Source organism: Nymphalis io, chromosome 27, assembly GCF_905147045.1.
Source record: "Nymphalis io chromosome 27, ilAglIoxx1.1, whole genome shotgun sequence".
Taxonomy (NCBI): domain Eukaryota; kingdom Metazoa; phylum Arthropoda; class Insecta; order Lepidoptera; family Nymphalidae; genus Nymphalis; species Nymphalis io.
The window spans coordinates 3,810,200-3,823,674 of NC_065914.1; the positions used below are offsets into that span (position 1 = coordinate 3,810,200).

Sequence of the window (13,475 nt, forward strand, 5' to 3'; positions counted from 1 at the left end):
AGCCTTGGTCAGACCACTATATACTTCGTTGCTAATTAATTTTATAACAAATTATATATTTATTTGATTTTTATATAATACCTGCGATGCTTTATTCAACGTGTCCGTAAACATTGCACGTAGTTCCGCAGCTCTCGGGTAGAGCAGCTCAATTTGCGGCCACCACGGCAATCGAGGCTGTTTAATTATCCTGAAAACATTTCATCAAAATTATTGAATCGATACTTGTATAACTATCGTTTAAATTACGATTTACATTAACACTACATGTGATAAAGGAAATTGAATTGTCTACGCAATATATAAAGTCAATATTTGCATGGAACGCTTGCATGCCGCGGCACACGATTGCTGACTGTATTCGGATATCCGAATGTGGACTTTAACTATTGTATATAGACTCTAATTTCCTTTACCACGTGTAAAATATAAGTCATTGACATTGCAAGAAATATTAACCATTCCTTGCAAGAATCAACGGTAGTCGGCAAGAAACAGGAATAAGAGATCAGTAGAACTCACCTGAGTAGCGAGTCGACGATGACGTAGTGGTAGGAGATGTTGGTGACGAGGTTCAGGCACACCTTGAGCGTGTCGTTGGAGTGCGGCGTGATGCGGAACAGCGACACGAAGCAGTCCGTCAGCAGGTCCAGCTCCGAGTACCCGGGGCACGGCGCGCCGCGAGCGTACGGCTTGTTGGGGTTGAACAGCAGCGACTGCGGGAGGCGCCGTGACATACATACATGCATACATACATGCATACATACATGCGTTCATAGCGGAGGCACATGGGCTGTCTGGAGGAAGTGGTCCCACCGCCCATAGACATCGGTGCCGTAAGAAATATTAACCATTCCTCAAATTGTCAATGCACCAACCTTGGGAACCAAGACGTTATGTCCCTTGTGCCTACTTTGCTCACTCACTCACATTTCATATCTGAACACAACAATATTAAGCATTGCTCTGACTATTTACAATAATGCTGTTTACAGGCGGCAGAGTAACCAACGCAGACGGACTTGCACTTGGTCCTGTGGCCAAGTACAATACCTACATATTAAGTTACTGTTTGAATAATAATATTAACTTGCATTTTCAACCATCGAATATAAGTAATAAATTACTATGATCAGTCAGGTCAGTCCAGACCGATTTCGGCCTCGGCGGCCAATCCCATGAGAGATTAGCCAACTACGCAGGAGATATTATAGTGCACAAGTGTGTGCGCAAACACAGGTGCACTCTCTATTCCCTAACTCTTATAATCCGATAGGGCGGCAAATCCAACACCATCAGTTCAAGCGCAGGACCAACAGCTTTACGTGCTTTTCGAGGCATGGGAGCGTACATACTTTCAACTTCCAGATTTCCAGGCCTTATATCTAGCCACTAGACCAAAGACGCAGTACACCATTATCGTATATAGCGTGTAACAAACATTGACTTACCTTAAGGTCATTAATGACGGATTTGACGAGCACGAAGGTAACGTTGCCGGAGTCAGCTATGTTCAGGTAAGTCGAGGCCTTGCAGAGCTTAACGCACGTCACTATTGCTGCTTCTGTCATCTGCTTCGAATTGTTTTGGGGGCCTGAATATGAACACACATTTTACTTTAAACGAGTGAATATTTCATTGTTTGCTTAGAAATTAGAAAGTCGAGATGGCCCAGTGGTAAGAACGCGTGAATTTTAACCGATGATCGTGGGTTCAAACCCGAGCAAGCACCTCAGAATTTTCATGTGCTTACTTTCTGTTTATAATTCATCTCGTGCTTTTCGGTGAAAACATCGTGAGGAAACCTGCATGTGTCTAATTTCATCGAAATTAGACACATGCAGGTAGCAGCAGGACAATTAGAGTAGTGTATTCCACCAACCCGCATTGGAACAGCGTGGTGGAATAAGCTCCAAACCTTCTTCTCAAAAAGGGGGGGGGGCCTTAGCCGAGCAGTGGGACATTTACAGGCTGTTACTTACTTACTTTGCTTAGAAAATATCGGAAGGTACATTTACTTGTACATTAAAGTGATAAATAAAAACAAATGTTTTTATTATTTTGAATAAATTGAAATGAAGCGATTGAATAAATTATTACTATATTTTATTAATTCAATTGCGGACAACGAGCGTATAAATTGAAAACAATTTTTATATAAAACATATAATATAAAAATGCTTATTAGGTTGTAACGATATGTTATGTAATTTTTATATGGTGAACAATATCTACTATCTACTGGTGGTAGGGCTTTGTGCAAGCTCGTCTGGGTAGGTACCACCCACTCATCAGATATTCTACCGCAAAACAGCAGTACTTGATATTGTTGTGTTCCGGTTTGAAGGGTGAGTGAGCCAGTGTAATTACAGGCACAAGGGACATAAAATCTTAGTTCTCAAGGTTGGTGGCGCATTGGCTATAAGTGATGGTTGACATTTCTTACAATGCCAATGTCTAAGGGCGTTTGGTGACCACTTACCATCAGGTGGCCCATATGCTCGTCCACCTTCCTATTCTATAAAAAAAAAAAAAATCTGTCTATCTATCTATGGCTATTTGAAAGTTACCAAAACTCTCATTCCCTTAGACAACCGCTTCTACCTAATAATTTAAATATGTATAATTCGAATAGGCACGTACGTCGAAATTGATTTTGCAGGATTTTCGACACAATCCGAAATCCACGTTGGCGAAGCCACGGGTTGAGTTAGTAAGAAATAAATTAATAGATATCTGATATGCTTTCTTGTTGCTGAATTAACATTTATTACTGCAGGTTGTTAAGGCGATAACTTCTAATGACGGTAGCATGCGCAAAGCGATCCCGTGGCGCTTCTCGTTAAGACGGAAAGGGTACCACTGGTTTTTTAATGGATATTCCGATGTTCGGAGCGTACTCGACGCCTTGGACACCGGCGAGCCCCACATACCCCCCCCCCCCACTATACCCGTGGGGCAAGCGCGTAATGCGATTTTCCAACGTTAAAAAAAGACGGTAGCTTCTGGTGGTCACCACGGAGGATGCGAATGGGACCAAAATCTCTTTTAGTCTGTTCTTACTACGCATGAAATTCTTACAATGCAATGGGGCATTGAATGTAAATCTCATAAACCGGCTCCACGCCCACAATTTAGATATATTTAGAAGATTTTTCGTACGTGAAAATTTGAATGCGTTAATTCTTGGAGAAAGTAAAAGTGTGACTTTTCATAAACTCACTAAGTCCGCGCTTAACAGTGTCTACGAAGTGCTTCTTCTTCGTGTGTCGCGGACTGCACGGCGCCCCGCTGTCAGCGTTCACTATTTCTTCCAGAACTTTCTAGAAATACAAAATAAACAATAACATCCCGCTACAATAAATGTATCTCACAAATTCTAGTGATTATTACTTTATAAATCACTAAAAACTGATATTATTATATATTATTTATTTTTTTATTTTGACTTCTTTGGCTTATGTTATCCCCACTCCTAACATATTAATTATGGGTCAGTAAGAATGTTAGAAATTTCATTGATTTGTGTAATTTATATAATATATGTATATAAATTTGCGCGTGTGACAATAATAAACAATTATATTTAAATTGATCTCAATCGAAGTAAATAGTTATAATAATTTGTATTATATAAATCAAGTGTGTGCAAAATTTCAGCACAATCTGTTGTGTGGAAGTGATTTAAAAATTAATTAAATGTACAAGCGTGTATTGAAATACAAACTCTATTGCTCTACATACAGGATTCAAAATCAATAACATAATCTGCAGCGGCCACATCGCCACCCTCGACTTCTTGTTGTCCGAGAAACTATCTTGTAGGATGTCGAAGAGTGTGTCGCAGCATTTACTTAATTCATCATTAGGCCGGCATTGGACTTCTGCGAATTCCTGCAACATAAAATAATATGTTTGTTTTAAAACTGTCAGTAGAAAAAGGTCGTATAACACTTGCTTTTTTTTTAATAGCTCTTTACTATATACAGCGCACGTACTCACGCTCACATAAGCATGGACATCATATTTGTTCCATTTTATATTTTTTTTATTTCTTACTTCTCACTTTATACATTTATTTTTCTTTTTTGTTCAAATAAACAGGAGTGGAGGCCTGGTGTCTTGTAGAACAGTTTATCTAATGCAAGCACCAGTATTCACACTATTTAGCTGGTATTTAAATGTTTTATGGCAAGTTGTTAACTTTTTGCAAAGAAATAAATAAAATATTATTATTATTATAGTTCCACAGCTGGGAAATGATCTCTTAGAATTCTCTTTGATTTGCAATTGATTCTATTGGTCGCAGGTTAAGATTGTGATGACCTGCATATGTAGGATGAAATGTCCAAGTACAAGCCCACATTAGAGAAACGAGTAAACACCAACATTTCTGCATAAAATGAGAGGAAGCTTTATCCCAGTAGTGGGGCATTTACTGTTAGACAACTTGCTTTTTATATAAATGATTAACTTAACTATTTACTTGATTTTACTTTATTTTTTATAGAATAGGTTGGCGGACGATCATATGGGCCACCTGATGGTAAGTGGTCGCCAACGACCATAGACATTCCCATTGTAAGAAATGTTAACCATCGCTTACATCGTCAATGCGCCACCAACCTTGGGAACTAAGATGTTATGTTCCTTGTGCCTGTAATTACACTGGCTCACTCACCTTTTAAACCGGAACACAACAATAACAAGTACTACTGTTTTGCGGTAGAATATCTGATGAGTGGGTGGTACCTACCGAGACGGGCTTGCAAAACGCCCTACCACCAGTTTATAATTGCTTTTAAATATTAAAGCTTTATAATAAATACTATTTTTGCTAATTTGCAAAAATAGTATTATTATAAAGCTTTAATATCATTCATTTTTAGGGAAACAGACAATGTGATGACACTTATAGTATATTAATGTAAAATAATGAGACATCAGTTAAGTTTCCACAGATAATTATACAATATATAATCTAACCTGCGGGTATGTGTCCATCCAATTCCAGACAGCTTTCTCCAGCGACACAACGAGTACTATATGCGCTGATTTTCTTAACAATTTAAACTTTTGAATAGATTCTGAAATACAATAATGATTTTAAAACATACATATATACGACCTTATATAAAAAGTTATAGTTAGACACTGATTTCTCTCTTTCTGACATTATCGATTTGACATTCGAAAGAAGAAGACACAGCATTGCTTAATTAATCTATTGGTCTTACAACGTTTATAGGGGAGGCCGATAAAATATACTTAAAAAACTATATAAATTCAATGATAACTAATAATTTAAATTTCTTTCTGACAATCGAGAAATATATGGCAACATTTGGTATTGATATATTTGATATTACTTATATTTACCGACTCACCTGTCAAAAGTCGTATAAGCCTCAATATGTCAACATTGACGTGCTGTATCAGCTCTATATCAGTGTAATCGGGATTTTCTTCTGAGCTAGATGCTAATTCCTAGAAGAAAAAAAAACGTCAGAACTGTTTCACACAAACGTTACATACAAAACGCCGAGTGGATTTTATTGCCCCCCCTATTACATATAAATTATTATTATTATTTGTTTATTTAAGTAGGACCACCAACAGTATACAATTACACATGAAAAAACAATAATATTACACGTTGAAATTGTCATGTTAAATGATCTACTAATTAAAGATAGTCTCAGCATGCACTAAACAATAAATATTATTTACTTATTTAATTTAAAACTTTTTTGACCACCACAATATGTAGTTGGAACAAAAGGCGAACTTAATGCCTCAAGGCATTCTCTGCCAGTCAACCTTTAGACTAAGCAGAAATCCGTGAAGACGGTAATTAGTTATCAAAAACATACATACATACAAATATATTATCAACAAAATAAATACAGAGCTATAATATATATAGTAAAAAAATTTTTTTTTTACATTAAATTTGATACAAGCATTAAGAATTGAAATATAAATATATCTAGGCCGACGGACAGATGGGCCACCTGATGGTACGTGGTGACCACCGCTCATACACATTGGTGCCTTAAGAAATATTGACTATTTCTTAAACTGAAGTAAGTTTAAGAAATAGTGCCATTGGATTAGGCTATATAACATACACCTCGAACAAAAACCAGTAGTTTTAAGGCAATACAATACGAACCTGTAATCGTGCGCTTATCTTATTGAAAACTGCATTGAAAAAATTGAGACTGAGAGCGAATAGTACTTTACTCGCTAATTGCCTGAGGAGGGTGCTGTTGACATTGCTCTCGTTTCGGAGATCTGAAACAATTACAATTTCTTATTGACCTGATAATAATAATGAAAATAATTTTCGGCCAGGAGGACATTATTATTTTTGGACACTATTTATATTTTATTATTATTTATATTCCGCAGGACATATACAAGTGCACGCTCTATTCTATCACCCTCATAATCCGATGGGAAGGCAACGCGACACGACAGGATAGAGTTCAAGCGCAGGACCAACGGTTTCACGTGCTTTCCGAGACAGGAGTGTACACACTTCCAACTTCCAGACTCCGGGCTGCTACTGAGAATCTTCGACGGAATAACCTAATAACTTTTTACTGGCCCGACCTGGGATTTGAACTCAGGACCCTCGCGATGTGCGGCCTTATAGCTAGCCACTAGGCACTGGGCAGAGGACGCTGTATAAGACTCGCTTTATCGCAAACTAGGCAAGCAAACTTCGTTTTAGATTCACGTCTTCCAGCCTGAGCCTCAACTTTAATCTATACTTAACGTCAGTTCCATCAATTCTTTCAAAGAAATTGGGGTTAATGGAAGGTATTGGTTATATCTGAATTCAACTTACCAATAAATTGGCAAACTTCTCGCAATAAGATCTTAACGTTCATCGCTTCCTCGTACTTCGCCGTGTCCTTGGGCTGAGAGCTGAGGCATATCTCTAGTGTATCTAAGACTATTACTAAACTATCATGGTAACCCTTCTCCAGCTCCGTTTGAGGCCGGTTGACGCATGTAGTGGTCGTTGGTTGATGCTGAAAAGAAAACAGGAGGATCGAATAGTTTTACCTGTAAAATACGTTTACTAGTGCTAGAGCTTTGCGCAAGCTCGTCTGGGTAGGTACCACCCAATCATCTGATATTCTACCGCAAAACAGCGGTACTTGGTATTGTTGTATTTCGGGTTGAAGGGTGAGTGAGCCAGTGTAATTACAGGCACAAGGAACATAACATCTTAGTTCCCAAGGTTGGTGGCGCATTGGCGATGTAGGCGATGGTTAACATCTTAAAATGCCAATGTCTGAGGGCGTTGGTGACCACTTACCATCAGGAGGCCCAAATGCTCGTCCGCCTTCCTATACTATATAAAAAAAACGTAAATAACGATTCTTATCAAACGCGCCGCATTGAAACGCTGTGCATTTGTAATTGTACAAGGGAAATTGAAGTATCTACGCAGTATTTAAAGTCCATATTCGCGTACCAAGGAACAAAGTCATCTGCAATCGTATGCGCATCCCATGCAAATAAGTATGAACTTTAATAAAAAATATGAATTACATAACGGCGGTTGGCGTGGTTGGTAGATAATTGTCATTCACGCCGAAGGTTATGGGTTCGATTCCCACCCAGGACAGACATTTGTGTGTATGAACATGTCTGTCTGCCCTGAGTCTGGGTGTAATTATTTATATAAGTATGTATTTACAAAAGAAAAGTAGTATATATAGTATATCAGTTGTCTGGTTTCCATAGTACAAGCTCTGCTTAGTTTGGGATCAGATGGCCGTGTGTGAATAATGTTCCAGGATATTATTATTATAATACAATAGTTCTGTGTTACCTAAATGTGAGATGACGTTCATCTAAACTTTAGACATCTTATATATCAAATGTTTGTTGGTGTATTATTGTTATTATTCGAATTTAGTCTTTGTTTATATACACCTATACACTATTAACGTATTGATTACTTCGTTGGTTTAGTGGATTGAGGTAAGGCCGGAGACCCGGAGGTCCTGGGTTCAATTCGAAGGTCGGGCCAATAAAAAGTTATTGGGTTATTCTGTCAGAAAATTCTTAGTAGCAGCCCGGAGTCTGGAAGTTTGAAGTGTGTTCACTCCCGTGCCTCGGAAAGCACGTAAAACCGTTGGTCCTGCGCCTGAACTCTTTCCGGCAATCCGACAGATTGCCGTTCCATCGGATTAGGGAGAGAGTTAGGAAATAGAGTGCACTTGTGTTTGCGCACACTTTTGCACTATAATATCTCCTGCGTAGTTGGCTAATCTCTCTTGAGATTGGCCGCCGTGACCGAAATCGGTCTGGAGGACATTATTATTATTATTAACGTATTAATACGTCAACGAGTAACCGACACAGACCTTTGAACTCTAATACACGGCTTGCAATATTCCAGTTGTAGGATCAGCGAGGATAATGTTTTAGGCCCCCCGCAATAGTTACCTAAACTTTTTTTTATGTTACAGGTAGACGGACGTAAATGGGCCACCTGATGTTAAGTGATCACCACCGATATAGACATTTTTGGAAGACAGATTTATTAATTCCGAATGACATGGCAAGCAATGTTTGAAAATTCCATCTTTTGCAGCATTGCATGGACTTCTATGGGTATATGAGACAAATCAACTGGGATATCGCATATTTATTTTAAGGAGGGAGAGAAAATATCCGTGTTCCTCGAAATGTCGAATTAGGTCGAGCCACTTGGTGCAATATACTACTCCAATGCAGGTTGGTGGAATATACATGTGGCAAAACTTCAGTGAAATTAGACACATGTAGGTTTCCTCACGATGTTTTCCTTGACCGTCGAGCGCGAGATGAATTATAAACACAAATTAAGCACATGAAAATTCAGTGGTGCTCGCCCGGGTTTGAACCTACGATCATCGGTTAAGATTTATGCGTTCTAACCACTAGGCCATCTCGGCTTAGTCAGAGTAAATATTAAGAAATCTGTTGAAATTGGAGCAGCGTGGTGGAATAAGTTCCAAACCTTCACAAAATGGAGAGGAGGCCTTAGCCCAGCAGTGGGACATTAACAGGCTGTTACTGTACTCTGTTAAGATAGTTACTATTATTGGCGTAGGCCAATAATAGTAACTATCTTTTGAGCCATCAAGTATACATTACAGAAGAAGATATAGGATACCTAACACCCACAAAGATTGGAAGGGCCACTCTCACACGCAGTCAACGCGGGACGAAAATTATTCATTTAACGGATCCACGGATATCGGTGTAAACGCGTATTTAATTGTCGAATGATGCAAATGATAAATAATATATTTATGGAGATAATAAAAAAAACGTTTTGAGGATTAAATATGTTGAACGTCTGGCGTCTGACATAAATAAGACGCGCTGCGGTGATCCCCGCCAGTGTGACGTTGCTGAAACTAGCCGACAGATAACATTCCTGAGAATAAACTTTTCTACGAGACTGTACTACTTTGTACCTTATATAACGTTTAAACGCATTGACTTAGAAACTTGAAATTTTGAAACATAGTGGCGTAAAGGGAGAGCGGTTTATTGATCATGGCAAATAAGCCTAGAACTCTTGAACGCATTGGCTTAGAAACTTTAAATTTTGTATATTATTTAAATGAATATACTACAGCACCTCTAAAGACACTTCTTCGTAGCAAAGAGAAATTACCAGAAAATATTAGGATCTTCTCGGACCAAATTTCCACACAACAAAGATATCTGAAGAATCTTCAAGAGGAACTCGTCGTCAAAAAGATGGAAAAAGCGAGCTTACTATAAAATATATAAAAGGGATGCCGGCAATAGTAAAGCCTCCACCAAAAAACTCCAGAAATTAACGAACGCAATTGCTGCCAATACGTATCAAGTTATTACCAATTATGATGAACTTCTCACAAGCAAGTCACGTCTTACTTTTTTCTATCTCAATGCACGGAGCATCCGCAAACGAGGTAATTTCGACGAACTTAAATGCATCTTGCGAACCCTACCTATCACGACACATATAATCTTAATAACGGAAACGTGGATAGCCCCTGACGAACAAGCGCAACGACTTAAAATCGACAACTACACGCATTATTATAATTACAGGACTGATTCAAAAAGAGGTAGTGTATCAGCTTACATTCATAAGAATATAAAACTACTTATATCCATAAGTAATTATTGCCTCCTGGTAAATATAAAGTTAACTTGGTAGCCAAATCGATTCAATATAGGAAGACCTTTTATTACTATAAAGAATTTATTATAAAAAAAAAAACAAAAAGGATGTGCAACCTAGTTAACACACAAACAACAAATTTGTGCACCTCCAAAACTCTATATAGATGGTAAATTTGTAACTAATCTTGTGGAAGTTTGTCAAAAATTTAATGATTAGTTTCCCACAATAGGGACCAAATTAGCAAATGAAATACCAAAGGCATTTCATGACCGCCCCTCTTTTGCCTTACCAAAGCCACTAACTGACGCAATTCACAATCTTTCAGATTTCAGCCAAAACTCAGTTACTGAAATCTTAAAAATATATATATTTTTTTTTTTATAGAATAGGAAGGCGGACGAGCATATGGGCCCCCTGATGCCAAGTGGTCACCAAACGCCCTTAGACATTGGCATTGTAAGAAATGTTAACCATCGCTTACATCACCAATGCGACACCAACCTTGGGAACTAAGATGTTATGTCCCTTGTGCCTGTAATTACACTGGCTCACTCACCCTTCAAACCGGAACACAACAATACCAAGTACTGCTGTTTTGCGGTAGAATATCTGATGAGTGGGTGGTACCTACCCAGACGAGCTTGCACAAAGCTCTACCACCAGTAACTTAAATTACTACCTACTACCACCAGTAAGTACTACCACCAGTAAGTAAACTGATAATCTCGATGCAAACTGTAGTACTGGTATAGATGGAATCAACACTAAAGCAATAAAATGTACTAAAAATATAATAGCTAGCCTTTGAGAATGCTTTAATGGAAACAATTCAAAAAAATTATATGTACATAGCACAAACTCCTCAACTAATGCTATTGTCAAGGATTTTATGGATTTAACCGGCCTATCACAAATAAACAAAGTTAATAATGTTTATGGAAAAGTTTTAGACCTAGTTTTTACTTACTATAGTTGGTGGTACTTATCTAGATGGGCTTGCACAAACCACCCTGTATATTATTATACACCACCACCACGCCCTACCATCGTGTATATTATTATACCTATATTTTTTTTTAAAGTAGTAAGGCGGATGAGCCGGCCAATATAAATAAAACTTATACCAGCTTTAAATTAAGACTTAATCAAGTTATTAGTATTATTGACATTACATGTTTTTGTAAATAAATATATAATTTGATTAATACATACCAATTCATTGACTCTCTGCAATATTTTTGTTAAGCCAGCAATCACCAAAGAGAAGCGATGCCGACTTATCTGAACTAAACATGCTTTGCACTGTTCTTCATTTATACGAGAATGGAGGTTCTGAGCCCCCGTTTTGTATGGTAGCTGCAATTTGTTTTTGTTCTTTTAATATAATAAAAAAAAATAGAATTTTCCTTTACAAAAACTACAATTAATATACAAGTAATACTGTCGAATGATTTTAATATTATAAATAAATAATAAAAGAAGATTATTTAAACGTAAAGGCTATAGTTCAAAACGATATATTTAAAAAGTAGCTGCAAATCCGGTAAAAAAAAAATCAATGTTGAGAAATTTTGCGTAGGCGTAGAAGTATCGTATTTAAATTGACGAAATCAAAAGTGAATAAAGCAATTGTATGTTTAAAATACGTACGTACTGAAGGGAAATAAAATATGTTAATAAATATTTAGTTAAATACATTTGTTACGAAAATTGGGTGGGTCGAGATAAATAAATTAAAAGATGTAATATTTTAATAGTTACTTGTTCTTCGAATCGGGCAATGAGCGAATTAGCCCATTCTCCAGGTTTCTGCGTTCCCATTTTGTTTGTTTTAAATGTATTTTCAATGAAAATAATTAATAAGCTAGTAGCTTGTGCGATCCATTTTTGTGCTTCGAATTTCGATCGATCAATAAAATATTTCGGTGTGGCCAGGCTTCAGTACCTATCCACCAAAAAATCGAGATTTGACGGAGATTTTTTTTCCTGCCTGGCGTTTAATACAAAAAGAATTTAACTACTAGATTGATCATTAATGGAATAAATTATACTTCAGTCCCCAATATAATATTCTTATATATAGTAAGTAGATTTACTTTTATTATTTTATTTAAAATGTATTTCAAATTAACGTGAAGTTTAAAGTTACCGTATTACAATATTATTAGTATTACAAATAGACCAAGGGGCCATGAAACTGCGACTGAGACAGAGATAGTTTATCAATTTGTGCGTATAATGTTGCCATAGTAACTGCATTCCCTGTTTTGGGAGATAAATAATTTTTTGGATTTAATTAAAACGGAATGAGATTATTAAATTTTACTTTTTAATATTTATTATAAAAAAATTTAATTAAAATTTTTTTTGTCTGCCAACTACACCCAAAAACCATTGCATTGTTTGTTTTTGTTTCCGTTATCAATTGTACTTCAGGATCTTTATATGGTACTGGATTAGCATTCTAATCAGATGTTGAAATCTAAAACACACAATTAAATTATTAATAAAGGATGGTTGTCACATATATTTCTATGTTAACCTCTTGACTCGGAATCTAATAATATTATAAATTCATGAAGAATGTTAAATGTTATTGTCGTTAGGAAATTATAAATAGGAGAACGAATAAATTAAAACACTTTAGGTTATTATTGGACTCCGTATTTATTTGTTTACATTGTCGACGAGTTGATATTTTTTATCGAAAATTTTTAAGCTGACGCTGGCAGCACTAACATGATAAATAATTATAGGTTATGAATGATAAAAACTGGAAAATCCTATTATCTTTAGGATTTTAATGCAATATAAGGTTCCGTCGTGCTATGGCATAAATAAACATCACTGAGAAACTATATTTAGGGACAAAATAGTCGTACTTACACGTGAAAACACACGCCGGCAATTTTCTTCTTGATATCGCTTCAACATGAAATAATACGACAATGCGTTATTGTATAACATTCGATATTATATAAGGATTGTTTCTCGGCCTTTTCACTGAATTAGAATCGTTTTCTAACATAAAAATAAGCGAAAATTGAATAATAAACACTATGAACGCACCAACTGTCAAGTTTGTTTCGCTACTTGAGTAGCGAAATATATATATATATATCTTTCTCATTCATCAACTCATCTTATAAGATAAATTGTATTATATCCTAAACATAACTAATATTATCAATGCGAAAGTGAGTTTGTTTGTTTGTGTACTAATGTAGTAGTATTAACTATTCAACCGATCATCATGAGATTTTGTATAAACACCAAAACT

At 36.5% G+C, this 13,475-nt stretch overlaps 1 protein-coding gene across 4 annotated transcripts in view; it reads right to left on the reverse strand.

The window, feature by feature from the left end:
- Window positions 1–12,089, reverse strand: part of LOC126778765 (neurofibromin) — an 89,445-nt gene extending 77,356 nt beyond the window's left edge. For all 4 annotated transcript variants that reach the window (XM_050502389.1, XM_050502391.1, XM_050502390.1 and 1 more), the window contains exons 1-11: window positions 11,957–12,089; window positions 11,408–11,551; window positions 6,857–7,043; window positions 6,176–6,297; window positions 5,388–5,487; window positions 4,987–5,087; window positions 3,745–3,894; window positions 3,224–3,323; window positions 1,452–1,594; window positions 523–716; window positions 82–190 (exon numbers count right to left, since the gene is read on the reverse strand). In XM_050502389.1, the coding sequence (XP_050358346.1) occupies window positions 82–190; window positions 523–716; window positions 1,452–1,594; window positions 3,224–3,323; window positions 3,745–3,894; window positions 4,987–5,087; window positions 5,388–5,487; window positions 6,176–6,297; window positions 6,857–7,043; window positions 11,408–11,551; window positions 11,957–12,016 (1,410 nt within the window). In that variant the 5' untranslated portion in view covers window positions 12,017–12,089. The remainder of the gene's footprint in view (window positions 1–81; window positions 191–522; window positions 717–1,451; window positions 1,595–3,223; window positions 3,324–3,744; window positions 3,895–4,986; window positions 5,088–5,387; window positions 5,488–6,175; window positions 6,298–6,856; window positions 7,044–11,407; window positions 11,552–11,956) is intronic.
- Window positions 12,090–13,475: the final 1,386 nt, after the last annotated feature.